General features: G+C 40.8%; 2 protein-coding genes across 2 annotated transcripts; both read right to left on the bottom strand.

Annotated features, from left to right (window-relative positions):
- Positions 1-5,565: 5,565 nt before the first annotated feature.
- On the bottom strand, positions 5,566-6,937 carry LOC108423605 (atypical chemokine receptor 2-like). The gene has a single exon (XM_017691005.2). It carries the CDS (start codon positions 6,935-6,937, stop codon positions 6,047-6,049), a length of 891 nt encoding a protein of 296 aa, XP_017546494.1. The 3' UTR covers positions 5,566-6,046.
- Positions 6,938-8,085: 1,148 nt separating this feature from the next.
- On the bottom strand, positions 8,086-8,955 carry LOC108423566 (P2Y purinoceptor 4-like). Its single transcript, XM_017690959.1, is given in 1 exon segment — positions 8,086-8,955. A coding segment is annotated over 1 exon segment (870 nt).
- Positions 8,956-12,432: the final 3,477 nt, after the last annotated feature.

Below are 12,432 nucleotides of genomic sequence, written 5' to 3'. Positions count from 1 at the left end.
TAGACTCCCAGTTCTGAAGAGAAACCAGAGGTATTAAAGGCAGAGAACCAACAGACTAATTAGCTGAAACCTTAAATGATATGGTTTTTGAGCAGCACGTATAATAATAATAAACTGAGCTGTGGTACTGTGTATGCTGCGTCAAGGAAGAGAAGCTGCCTGCTCGCATGGGCTTTAGAAGGGTCTGTAGGTCAAATGCAAAGTCAAAGAAGAGTTAACCTCAGGTGCGAAGCATCTGACCAGACCAGAATGGCGAGGCAAGCTTCCCATTGGCTCCAGTTGGTCTCTGGTGATGGAAGCAGCTCTTCAGCAGTGGTTGATAGTTGGTGCAGTCGGTCACGACTTTACACAAGGCCCCTTGGAACAGACTCTTTTGATGCATTTCAGTCAGTGCTATGCTTGCTTCTCTTTCTATTCTTAAATTATCTGACCTATCGTTGCCAATTGGACTTTCAAAATGAATCGACAGAACTGAAAAACACGGCCAGACTTCTTTGTTGCAGTCACATGTTGTCTCTCTCTTCTCGTGACTCCTCGACCAACTGACGAGAACATCCTGCTTTTGTTTTAAAAGTGGAACTTTGAGAGGCAGAGTTAAGGTGGAGCTGAGGTAGAGCCAAGGTGGGGAAAAGGCTTTGGTTGGTTTCATATAATGAATATGCAATTTCTGTGTCTGCTCGGCTGCTCAAGTAAAACAAATGAGTACATCATCATCAATATTTGTGTAGATATGCTGGCAGAAACTATGCTTAAAGTACATATATAGTCACACAAGCTATAAACCTTATGATCCTACTTCTAACAAACTACATGAAGACTTGAAAGAAGAGATTAAAGATTCAACTTTGAACCAAAGAAATGTGTGGATTGCATATTTCTCAAACTACAGAAAAGGAAAAATAATTACATGAATTATATGAACACAGTTACAAATTATCAAAGATCAACAAAATAACCTAGATTAATAAAACAAGGTTACAATTCAAGAATCAAAATAACTTAAGTGTAGAGAGTTTAGCTTTAATCCACCTTCGGCAAGGATTAATTCATTCCTGACAAGGTAGCATTTTGACGGTCACAGAGGTATTCTTCACAGTTTGATTAAAAAGAGTCATTTGGTTTAACATTTGATCAAGACTGCTGTTTCAAAGTTTGTGAGAGCACAGGATGAAGCAGTTTAAATGTTCAGTATCTAGCAAAGCCCTTAAGGAATTTACAATGCTCAAGAATTTCTAAATGCTAAGGGGACTTGTGATGCCCATTAGCCCCTCTGCCCAGGTTTATTGGTGGTGCTATGTTGGCCTCTTACATCTTTTTTAGGGCCAGATGTCTTTCTCTTTGTGGGGGAGATCTTAATTTATTTGTATCCAAAATGTATTCTGTTGATGGCCGAAGGTCTCCTGAAGGTGTTTAAAAAGGGTGGCATGAGGTTCCATTAAGTTACACTTAAAATGTTAGTCAAAAGAAAAAAAGAGGGAAAGTCTCCAGACCTTTGGGTCAAAAGTAGGACTGTTTGAGATGAGAGTAGGTGGGGATTGAGGGTGTTAAACGGCCATAAACAATTGGTTTTCCATCCAGACACCCCAGAGCCTGGAGATGGCTCTTTCATAGGTCAAGGATTTCACTCTCCCCAAAAAGTTCTGATCAGTTTAAGAATTAAAAATAGCCTACAATGTACTCATTATTACTAGCTAAAGGGTTGTATTTGACTCGTCATACAGACAACTATGACTGCATTAACACAGCATCCAAAGAAAAATCTCTTATTCTTTGTGTCATCTGTCACTGAACTGCAACACTGCTGCCCTCTAAGACGAAATGTGTACAGAAAAGCTGGGAACAACTGGAGCAGTTGAGCTGCTTCATGGCTGAGGGTTTGGCTGATTTGGCTGCTGCCAGCACAACTGAAGAAAACACTGAAGGATGTACAGTTATAGCTGTCATGGTGATGCTGTAAGACCTAAGTACCGGTTTGCATATGCAAAAATGAGGCTATACTCAACAACTCACCTACCTATGTTTAACTACAGGTACCATTTGTCTAGACTTTGCAAATGGCACAACCTCAGGGTACTCACATTTACAACCCCAATTCCAATGAAGTTCTGTAAAACATAAATAAAAAGAGAATACAATGATTTGCAAATCCTTTTCAATCTATATTCAATTGAATACACTACAAAGACAAGATATTTAATGTTCAAATGGATAAACTCATGTTGAGTTTGATGCCTGCAACACATTCCAAAGAAGTTGGGACAGGGGCATGTTTACCACTGTGTTACATCACCTTTCCTTTTAACAACACTCAATAAGCGCTTGGGAACTGAGGACACTAATTGTTGAAGCTTTGTAGGTGGAATTCTTTCTCATTCTTGCTTGATGTACAACTTCAGTCTAGTACTTGCTCTCTTTGCCACTTGCCACGCTGTTGTAACACGTACAGAATGTGGCTTGATATTGTCTTGCTGAAATAAGCAGGATGTCCCTGAAAACGACATTCCTTGGATGGCAGCATACGTTGCTCCAAAGCCTGTATGTACCTTTCAGCATTAATGGTGCCTTCACAGATGTGCAAGTTACCCATGCCATGGGCACTAACACACCCCCACACCATCAGAGATGCTGGCTTTTGAACTCTGCGCTGATAACAATCCGGACAGTCCTTTTCCTCTTTGGCCCGGAGGACACAACGAGGACACACAAAAACAATTTGAAATGTGGACTCGTCAGACCACAGGACAGTTTTCCACTTTGCGTCAGTCCATCTCAGATGAGCTCAGGCCCAGAGAAGCCGGCGGCGTTTCTGGGTGTTGTTGATATATGGCTTTCGCTTTGCATGGCAGAGTTTTAACTTGCACTTGTAGATGGAGCAACAAACTGAGTTCACTGACAGTGGTTTTCTGAAGTGTTCCTGAGTCCGTGTGGTAATATCCGTTACAGAATGATGTGGGTTTTTAATGCAGTGCCGCCTGAGGGATCGAAAGTCACGGGCATTCAATGTTGGTTTTCTGTCTTGCTGCTTACTTGCAGAGATTTCTCCAGATTCTCTAAATCTTTTGATGATATTATGGACTGTAGATGATTAAATCCCCAAATTCCTTGCAATTGCACGTTTAGAAACGTTATTCTTAAACTGTTGGACTATTTGCTCATGAACCTCGCCCCATCCTTGCTTGTGAACGACTGAGCCTTTCAGGGATGCTCCCTTTATACCCAATCATGACACTTACCTGTTTCCAATTAACCTGTTCATCTGTGGAATGTTCCAAACAGGTGTTTTTTCAGCATTCCTCAACGTTACCAGTCTTTTGTTGCCCCTGTCCCAACTTCTTTGGAACGTGTTGCAGGCATCAAATTCAAAATGAGTGAATATTTGCAAAAAACAATAAAGTTTATCCGTTTGAACATTAAATATCTTGTCTTTGTAGTGTATTCAATTGAATGTAGGTTGAAAAGGATTTGCAAATCATCGTATTCTGTTTTTATTTATACTTTACACAATGTCCCAACTTCATTGGAATTGGGGTTGTAGGAACCTGGTACTACTAACCCTCCAGTCTACAGCTTATTCAAAAAACTGGTCTATCATATCTGGGCTCAACTTGCTGTGAATTTAAATTAATTTAACTTAAATTAACTTTTTTCATTTGATTTTATTTTTAATTTTTTAAAATGAGAGAGATCTTTACTTCTATAGAGCGAGCTATAAAATTACAAATCTTTAAGTAATTGTCTTCATTCTATCATGCTCCTCCAAGCACCTTGCTGGAGACACTAGTACACTTAAATCACCAGAGACCCTCAGCACACTACCGGTCACTGTGTATTCTATCCGGACATTGGTAGGCAGTGTGCTGTTGTGAGATACTTCATAGTCATGGTTAGATGCTGGTGTGGTCACTGGTAGTGCAGATATACCTGCAGAAGTGAGAATTTGAGACACAGACGACATCAGCAGAGACATCAATCTGGTGTTTTATGTGGAACTATTCACGTTTGTTTTTCGTATGTTTCCTCCGTATGAATTTACATATGCAAAAGTGATGTTCTGTTGGAAACAGGAAAAGAGAAAGAGAACAAAAGCGAATTAAAATGGCCACAGTAAGTTTCTTATTACTAAGACAGTATTTAGCAACACCTTTGCCAGAGATGACAGCCTAAAAAAAAGCTAAAAAAGCCTAAAAACTCTTTTGCAATTTATGTTTGGATTTGTGGATCATTCTAAAAGCTTCAGCTTACATTCCCTGAAGTTGTTCATGGTGGATTTTGAGGTGTGTTTTGGTCATTATTCTGTTGTACATTCCAAACCATGAAAAGCTGGGGCAGTATGGAAAATGCAGATAAAAAAAGGACACAATGTTTTCCAAAATGTACTTGGACTTGTATTTCATTGTTGACCTTATGAACACAAGATATTTCTTGTTTTGCCTGGTCAACATATCTTTGTGAAAATACATAAATTCCTGCCATTCAGGCCTACAACATGTTCCAAAAATTTGGGTCTGGGAAATTAAGATCTAGCAGCGAGGAACAATGATTAAATAATGATGTGTTTTTAAACTGCTGATGCCAACAGGTGATTATAATCATGATTTGTTACAAAAGCATCACCCAGGAAAAGTCTAGTCCTTTAAGAGCAAAGATGGGCTGAAGACCGCCTGTTTGCCTTCAAATGTTTGAAATGTTTAAAAACAGTGTTCTTGAAGGAAAGATAGGGAGAGATTTGGATATTTCACCCTCTATGGTGCATAAAATAATTAAAAGATTCAAGGAATTTCACTGCATAAACAATAAGTATACAAGCATAAGCTGAATAACTGAGCTCTCCAGTCCCTCAGACAGCACTACATGTTATTCATCTATAAGCAATGTAACCACTTGTCAAGTATTACAATGCATAGTTGCATCCACAAGTGCCTATCAAACTTTGCCAAAAGGAAGCCTTATGTCAACCATGAAGCACCCTCGACCTCTCAGAGGCATGTAAGATGGACCATCACATGGTAGAAACATGTACTGTGGTCAGGCAAACAAGACAGTATCTTCAGGTCTTTTTTGCAAGAAATGGACTCTGTGTGCTCTGGTGAAGATGAAAAGGACCATCCAGACTGTTACCAGCAACAAGTCAAAAGTCAGGGTCATCAAATAATGTTCTGTTTTGTTTTCAATGGAATGTAGGTAAAAAAAAATTCTCAAACTTTTCAAATTTAATTTAACCTACCATGCCAACTTTTTCTGAGATGTGGTTGTAGATAGGCTTTGGTGGGTAGGTAGAAGTTGGAAACTACTGAAAACCCAAGCCCTCTGCCCAACATCACTGACCAATTTAAATTAGCAATATTAAATTATGAAGACTGTTAGCTATTGTGCCTTGTGCAAATGTGTGCCTTTGAGTATATTTAACAACAATCAGTTGATGAAACATTAGGCTAAACATTTTGCAAGGCTGTCATATGTAGAAAAACATATTTAGACTATCGTTTAAACAAACATTTGAATTAGGCTCCTCAGACAGTGATAAATGTATCTAGCTTTGTTAACTCAGCTAGATGTTCCACAGAATGTTTTAAAATAACTTCAGTTTAATCAGGATAAATACTAGCAAAAACCCCAGGGTACATGTTTGAGGTACAGACATTTAAATAATCTTTTTCAATTAGAACATCATGAAACAGCAGGAAGGAACCCATAACTTACGGAATTGTGAAATTCAGTATAATGACATGAGTAAAGAGATTAAATTTGGCAAGATTCAAGGCCGAGGCCAATGACAAATACTACCGACAAGCCCAAGATAATAAAAAAGTGTCTCGAGGCCAAACTTGAGTACAACAGCACTTTTTAAATACATATTGTTTAAGATGTTTTATAAGTTGGTTCGTGGTTTTAGGTCACTTCTTTCAGAGAATGTGCATAGTCAAGATCAGAGACCAGACTGAACTGAATGAGCAATAAAGACTAAATGTAACCAAAACGTTATGCTTACACACATGATTTATCCTAGAACATGCACCTTCATGCATTCTGCTTTGTAATGTCTGACCTAAGTGTTCTCTGTCACAGAACTGGTATGTTGCTGCCTTCTAAGAGAGAAAGTGTACAGACAAGGGTTCACACAGCAGTTCAGAAATGTCAGAACTCTGGCCACTTTACCAACAAGTTCTACAGTTTCCAACAGATTTTCATTCTTCAGAAACACTGCAGTGATAATCGAGATGTTGGCGATGGGAACCAGGATATAGAAGACGAAGAATGACACGACGATTCTCGTCACCAGCTTTGTCATTCTGTTACTGCTAAAGAAAGGTGACTGATTGACCCCTCGGTGAAGACGATAGTAGAAGAAAACCAGCAAGAAGAAACACATCCAAAATTGTAGCATTTCCAGGATTAAAGTGACTACTTTTTCTGTATCATTCCTAAAGTGTTGGTAACAGTACAGGACTCCGTATTGATCACATGCCACGTCACGCTGAACTGGAGCGTATGATGCCAAGAGTCCACTCAGGATCCATATTCCACACAAAAGGCTGCTCTCTCCTCTGGTTCCAAGTTTAGCCCATTTCTGAGGATGGAGCACCTGCATGTACCTCTGAAAGCTCATCAAAGTTACACACAATGTGTTACAATAGATGCTCCAGTAGTCAATGTAGGAGATGATCTTGCATGCAACAGGGCCAAAGATCCAGTAGTGCAGAAGAGCCCAGATCCACACCGGCAGGGGAAGGAGAATCAGCAGATCCGACACCGTCAGGCTCAGCATTATTCTAAGAGTGAAGCTGTTCTCCCTCAAGTGTTGGCCAAGAATCCTCAGCCCTGCTATATTCCCAGGGATCCCCAGCACAAAGCAGAGCCCCATAACAGCACTAGTGGCTGCATTTACTGGAAAGACATGAGTGAGCTGGGAAGTGCTGGAGCAGTTGACCTGCCTCATGGTCTAGAGCAACTGATATGGCTGCTGGTGGCACAGCTGAAAAGAACTATGCAGGATGTGCATTCATAGCAGTCACGGCAATGCTATAATAACCTGAGTACAGGTTTGCATATGCAAAAGTGAGGCTATATTAAATAACACTCCAAATTAACATTTTTATCAGCCTCATAGAACACATATAGAAGTACAGCAGCAGTTGTTCTCTGAAAAACGTGATGTCACAAAAATGTTTTAGGACACAGATGATTCCAGAGAAAGGCATATAATTCATTTTATGTATTTAGCTCCATCAAGTCAGTTTTGGACTCCTGCCAATGAAATGGACAATGTTCCTCCAGAATATCCTGTCTTCCATTTGAGTCTTTAGGCTTCTGAATGGATGATTCATGATTCCTCTGATTGTCCCCATCCATCAACTGGTCATCCTCTTCCTCTTTTATCATCAATGGTTTAAAGTATAATTATCTGTTCCTATGAATTGGTTCTCCTCATTTTACGTATGTCCAAAACCAATTATATTGCCAAAAGTATTCGCTCATCTGCCTTCACACGCATATGAACTTGAGTGACATCCCATTCTTAATCCATAGGGTTTAATATGATGTCGGCCCACCCTTTGCAGCTATAACAGCTTCACTCTACTGGCAAGGAGATGGCGACCTCTGAGCAGAAAGCATATTGTGTTATCCTCTTCAATAAGAGTGAATCCATCAAAGATGTGCAACGAGATTTTTGTTGGCAGTAAACTACCAACAGCTCACAGCGTCCGTTGTTGGTTTCACAACACTGGATGATCTCCAAAAACAAATGGAAAGAGCCATGAGTGCAGTGACACCTGACATGCTTAATTGAGAATTTGACTATGGCATTGATGCTGCCGTACAGCTGGAGGAGGTTCGTATTGAGCATTTGTAAAATTACATAATAAACTTTATGCTCACTTAAACCATTTACAACTTCCTGCATTGATCTGCAATAATTTACAAGCGAAATCAATCATTTTGAATCACCCAGTAGAGTCTACCTAAGTGAGAAAAGTTTTTCAAATATATATTTAATATAAACAGAACAAGCAGACCAGATGTAATAAATTTTTGTTGAAGGGCAACATCAGAGGAACCTACACATGCTATTTTGCATGTCCTCGGTCAGTCCGTCTGCAGCCCTCTAAAAGAGAATGTGTACATTAAAGGATTCACACAGCTGTTCATGAATATCAGCGCTCTGGCTACATTGCCACAAAGGTCTGCCTTTTTGTAAAAATTCTGATTATTAAGAAAAATTGCAATGATAATTAAGATGTTGGTGATGGGAACCAGGAAATTGAAGATAAAGAATGTCACAACGATTCTCGTTACCAGTTTTGTCATTCTGTTGCTGCTAGAGAAACATGACTCATTAACTCCTCAGTAGAGATGATAGTAGAAGTGAACCAGCAAGAAGAAGCACATCACAAATATTAGTATTTCAAATAGTGATATTGCCACTTGCTCTGTCTTGTTCCTAAAGTGCTGGTAACAGTTCTGAAATCCATATTGCTCGCATCCTACATCACGCTGAACAGGAGCATATGAAGCGAACACTTCACTCAGGATCCATATTCCACACAAAAGGCTGTTCTCTCCTCTGGTTCCAAGTTGAGCCCATTTAAGATGATGCAGAACCTGCAAGTACCTCTGAACACTCATCAGAGCCACACACAGTGCACTACAGTAGATGCACCAGTATTCAGTGTAGGAGATGATCTTGCATGCTGCAGAAGTGAAGACCCAGCCATGCAGAGCAGCCCACATCCACACCAGCAGCTGAAGTAAAATCAGCAGATCCGATACCGCCAGGCTCAGCATCATCCTGAAGGTGAAGTTGTTTTCCTTCAAGCATTTTATGAGAATCACCAGCACTGATAGATTCCCAGGGACCCCCAGCACAAAGCCCAGTCCCAATATAGCACAAACAGCTACAAATATTGGAAAGTCATCAGTCAGCTGGCAACTACTAGAGCAGTTGAGCTGCTGCATGGTTCAGGCTCAGAAGTTGTTGAGGCTGCTTCTGGAACAGTTGATGAGAACACTCCAGGATTTACAGTAATAGAGTTCATAGTGATGCTGTTATTGCTGAGAACAGGTTTGCATATGCAAAATTAGCTTATATTGAATAATTCTCCATTGACTAACGTTTACTTATTGGTCTAGTAATGCAATTTAGATGTGCAGAGGAGCAATATGGGTTAACTGTATTGACCTGTTACATAGCCTCAGGCTAGCCAAATCTAGGAGGCTGGTACCAGCAGCCCTCCAGTCCTGGATATCATTGGGTAGTGTGCTGTTAGAGCAGCTGAGATACTTCATAGCCACAGTCACTGGTAGTGCAGATACCTGCAGAAGTGGGAGTCTGAAATGAATACGTCAGCACAGACATTGTTCTGATGTTTATGTGGAACATAAACAGAAATTCAGAAATCATATTGTCAGAATGAATGTAATGTAATGTTTCCTGTGCTCCTAGCTGCCACATAACCCCAAAGCTTAATAGATCCACCCCATACTTAACAGTTGGCGCTCTTTTCATCAAATGATGTGGCCAAAGAGTTCCATTTTTAATTCATCTCTCTACAGTGCATGTTTCCAAACACCTGTTGTTATTTAGATGTTGTTTTGCATGTCTCATTTGTGGAATTTTGTGAGGTTGCAGTTAGGGTTTCCTTCTGATGACTTCTCCATACAGATTATGTTTGTACAAGCAGTGCTTGAACCTTCAAGGTAAGCTGAACCTTCCTGCAGATTGTTTGTTGTCATGTAGGGGTTTTGCTTTGCCTTTTTGGACAGCATGCATGCAGAGTTCTATCTTGGTCTCCAGATTCTGCTTTGATCCCACAGTTCTCCTTCACTGCCATTCCCCTGCCACTTCCAAATAATATTTTGCACAGTGGACACTGCAAGCTGGACATGTTTTAATACAATTTTACAGCCTTCTCTTGCTTTGTAAGCATAAGGTAACTTTATTTTCCCATGTTTGTTGAGTGTTAGTGAAAAGTTTGAAGAGTCAGATAAATTACACTCTGGAATTGTCCAAATGGAGGGCTATCCAAACTGTTATGCAAGAATTAGTTTTTTTTTTTAAGTTCATCTAATATATTGTAAGCATGTATTAACATTTGCAGATTTTTCTTAACAGTTTGCCGCAGAGTTTGCATTTTCTTTTCACCTCGAAAATTAATAAAATATGTATTTTTTCAAGGGTCCCGAAACTTTTGAATACAACTATTGAATACACACGACAGGCTGATCCAACTTTGATGTAATGTCCTTAAAACAAGTCAAAATGAGGCTCAGTATTGTGTGTGGCCTCCACGTGCCTGTATGACCTCCCTACAATGCCTGGGCATGATGAGGTGGCAGATGGTCTCCTGAGGGATCTCCTCCCAGCCCTGGGCTAAAGCATCCGCAAACTCCTGGACAGTCTGTGGTGTAACGTGCCGTTGGTGGATGGAGCGAGACATGATGTCCCAGATGTGCTCAATCGGATTCAGGTCTGGGGAACGGGCGGGCCAGTCCATAGCTTCAATGCTTTCATCTTGCAAGAACTGCTGACACACTCCAGCCACATGAGGTCTAGCAATGTCCTGCATTAGGAGGAACCCAGGGCCAACCGCACCAGCATATGGTCTCATAATGGGTCTGAGGACCTCATCTCGGTACCTAATGGCAGTCAGGCTACCTCTGGCAAGAACATGGAGGGCCGTGCGGCCCTCCAAAGAAATGCCACCCCACACCATTACTGACCCACTGCCAAACCGGTCATGCTGAAGGATGTTGCAGGCAGCAGATCGCTCTCCACGGCGTCTTCAGACTGACTCTGTCACGTCTGTCACATGTGCTCAGTGTGAACCTGCTTTCATCTGTGAAGAGCACAGGGCGCCAGTGGCGAATTTGCCAATCCTGGTGTTCTCTGGCAAATGCCAAGCGTCCTGCACGGTGTTGGGCTGTGAGCACAACCCCCATCTGTGGACGTCAGGCCCTCATACCATCCTCATGGAGTCGGTTTCTAATCGTTTGTGCAGACACATGTACATTTGTGGCCTGCTGGAGGTCATTTTGCAGGGCTCTGGCAGTGCTCCTCCTGTTCCTCCTTGCACAAAGGCAGAGGTAACGGTCCTGCTGCTGGGTTGTTGCCCTCCTACGGCCTCCTCCACGTCTTCTGGTGTACTGGCCTGTCTCCTGGTAGTGTCTCCAGCCTCTGGACACTACGCTGACAGACACAGCAAACCTTCTTGCCACAGCTCGCATTGATGTGCCATCCTGGATGAGCTGCACTACCTGAGCCACTTGTGTGGGTTGTAGAGTCCGTCTCATGTCACCACGAGTGTGAAAGCACCACCAACATTCAAAAGTGACCAAAACATCAGCCAGAAAGCAGAAAGGTACTGAGAAGTGGTCTGTAGTCCCCACCTGCAGAACCACTCCTTTATTGAGTGTGTCTTGCTAATTGCCAATAATTTCCACCTGTTGTCTAGTCCATTTGCACAACAGCTGTGAAATTGATTGTTAATCAGTGTTGCTTCCTAAGTGGACAGTTTGATTTCACAGAAGTTTGATTTACTTGGAGTTATATTGTGTTTTTAAGTGTTCTCTTTATTTTTTTGAGCAGTGTAGTATCGTCAGCAACCAGCACAAACATTAGAATAATCATGGAAAATAGAACCTAAGAATCTCATCATCCTCTAAATAGCAGTGATAAAGCAGTCATTAGTCAAAATCAAGCAATTATATGTAAGTGGTGAATAAAGGTTTTTTGCAAATACTGCAGAAAATCTGGAGTGATGAAGCATCCTTGAGCCTTTAAGATGTACCTGACATGTGTCTTCATCATCATGTGGGGATGAATGAATAAAACATCAGGGTTTGCAACTCCAGTTGAAGATTCATATTTTGAATTGGATATATTTGGCACCCAAATCGAGGCCTTATATTCATCACCCTCTCTTCAGGCCTGTGATGCCAAATTGTAAAAAAAGAATTTTGTTCTTTCATGTTATCTAGGTAGATACAGCTAAGCTTTCCCTTGGCTAATTTTCAAGACTGCAGGATGGATTGGAGGCCTTACATGTCAGAATAACCATAATTAACCTTAATTAGCAACTGACCATGAAATCAACATATCATGTTTTGATCTCCAGTGGGTGGGACTAATTTAATGTCAAAAATCCTCACTTTGGGCCTATTGGAAATCCTATGTATGTCACTGACTGTGGAAAAACAGCAGTAGTTTATATCTGTATCTCTGTAAAAAGATACTGTAACCAGGTTAGACTAACTGCAACTGTCTAACCAGATGAGTCAGTTGCTAGAAACTGAAAACACTGGAAGCAGCTCTAAGCTAGATCTCTGCAAAGGTAGTCACTGTAAAAATGCAACAAGGTCAAATATATGTATGTTACAAGTTTCAAATAAAACATGAAATGTCCTTTACAAGCTCCAAATGTTCATGTTAAATCT

This window comes from Pygocentrus nattereri, chromosome 20 (assembly GCF_015220715.1).
Source record: "Pygocentrus nattereri isolate fPygNat1 chromosome 20, fPygNat1.pri, whole genome shotgun sequence".
In the NCBI taxonomy this organism is placed as follows: Eukaryota; Metazoa; Chordata; class Actinopteri; order Characiformes; family Serrasalmidae; genus Pygocentrus; species Pygocentrus nattereri.
Note: the sequence above shows the minus strand (reverse complement) of the source record. Positions and strands in the feature narration are given on the sequence as shown.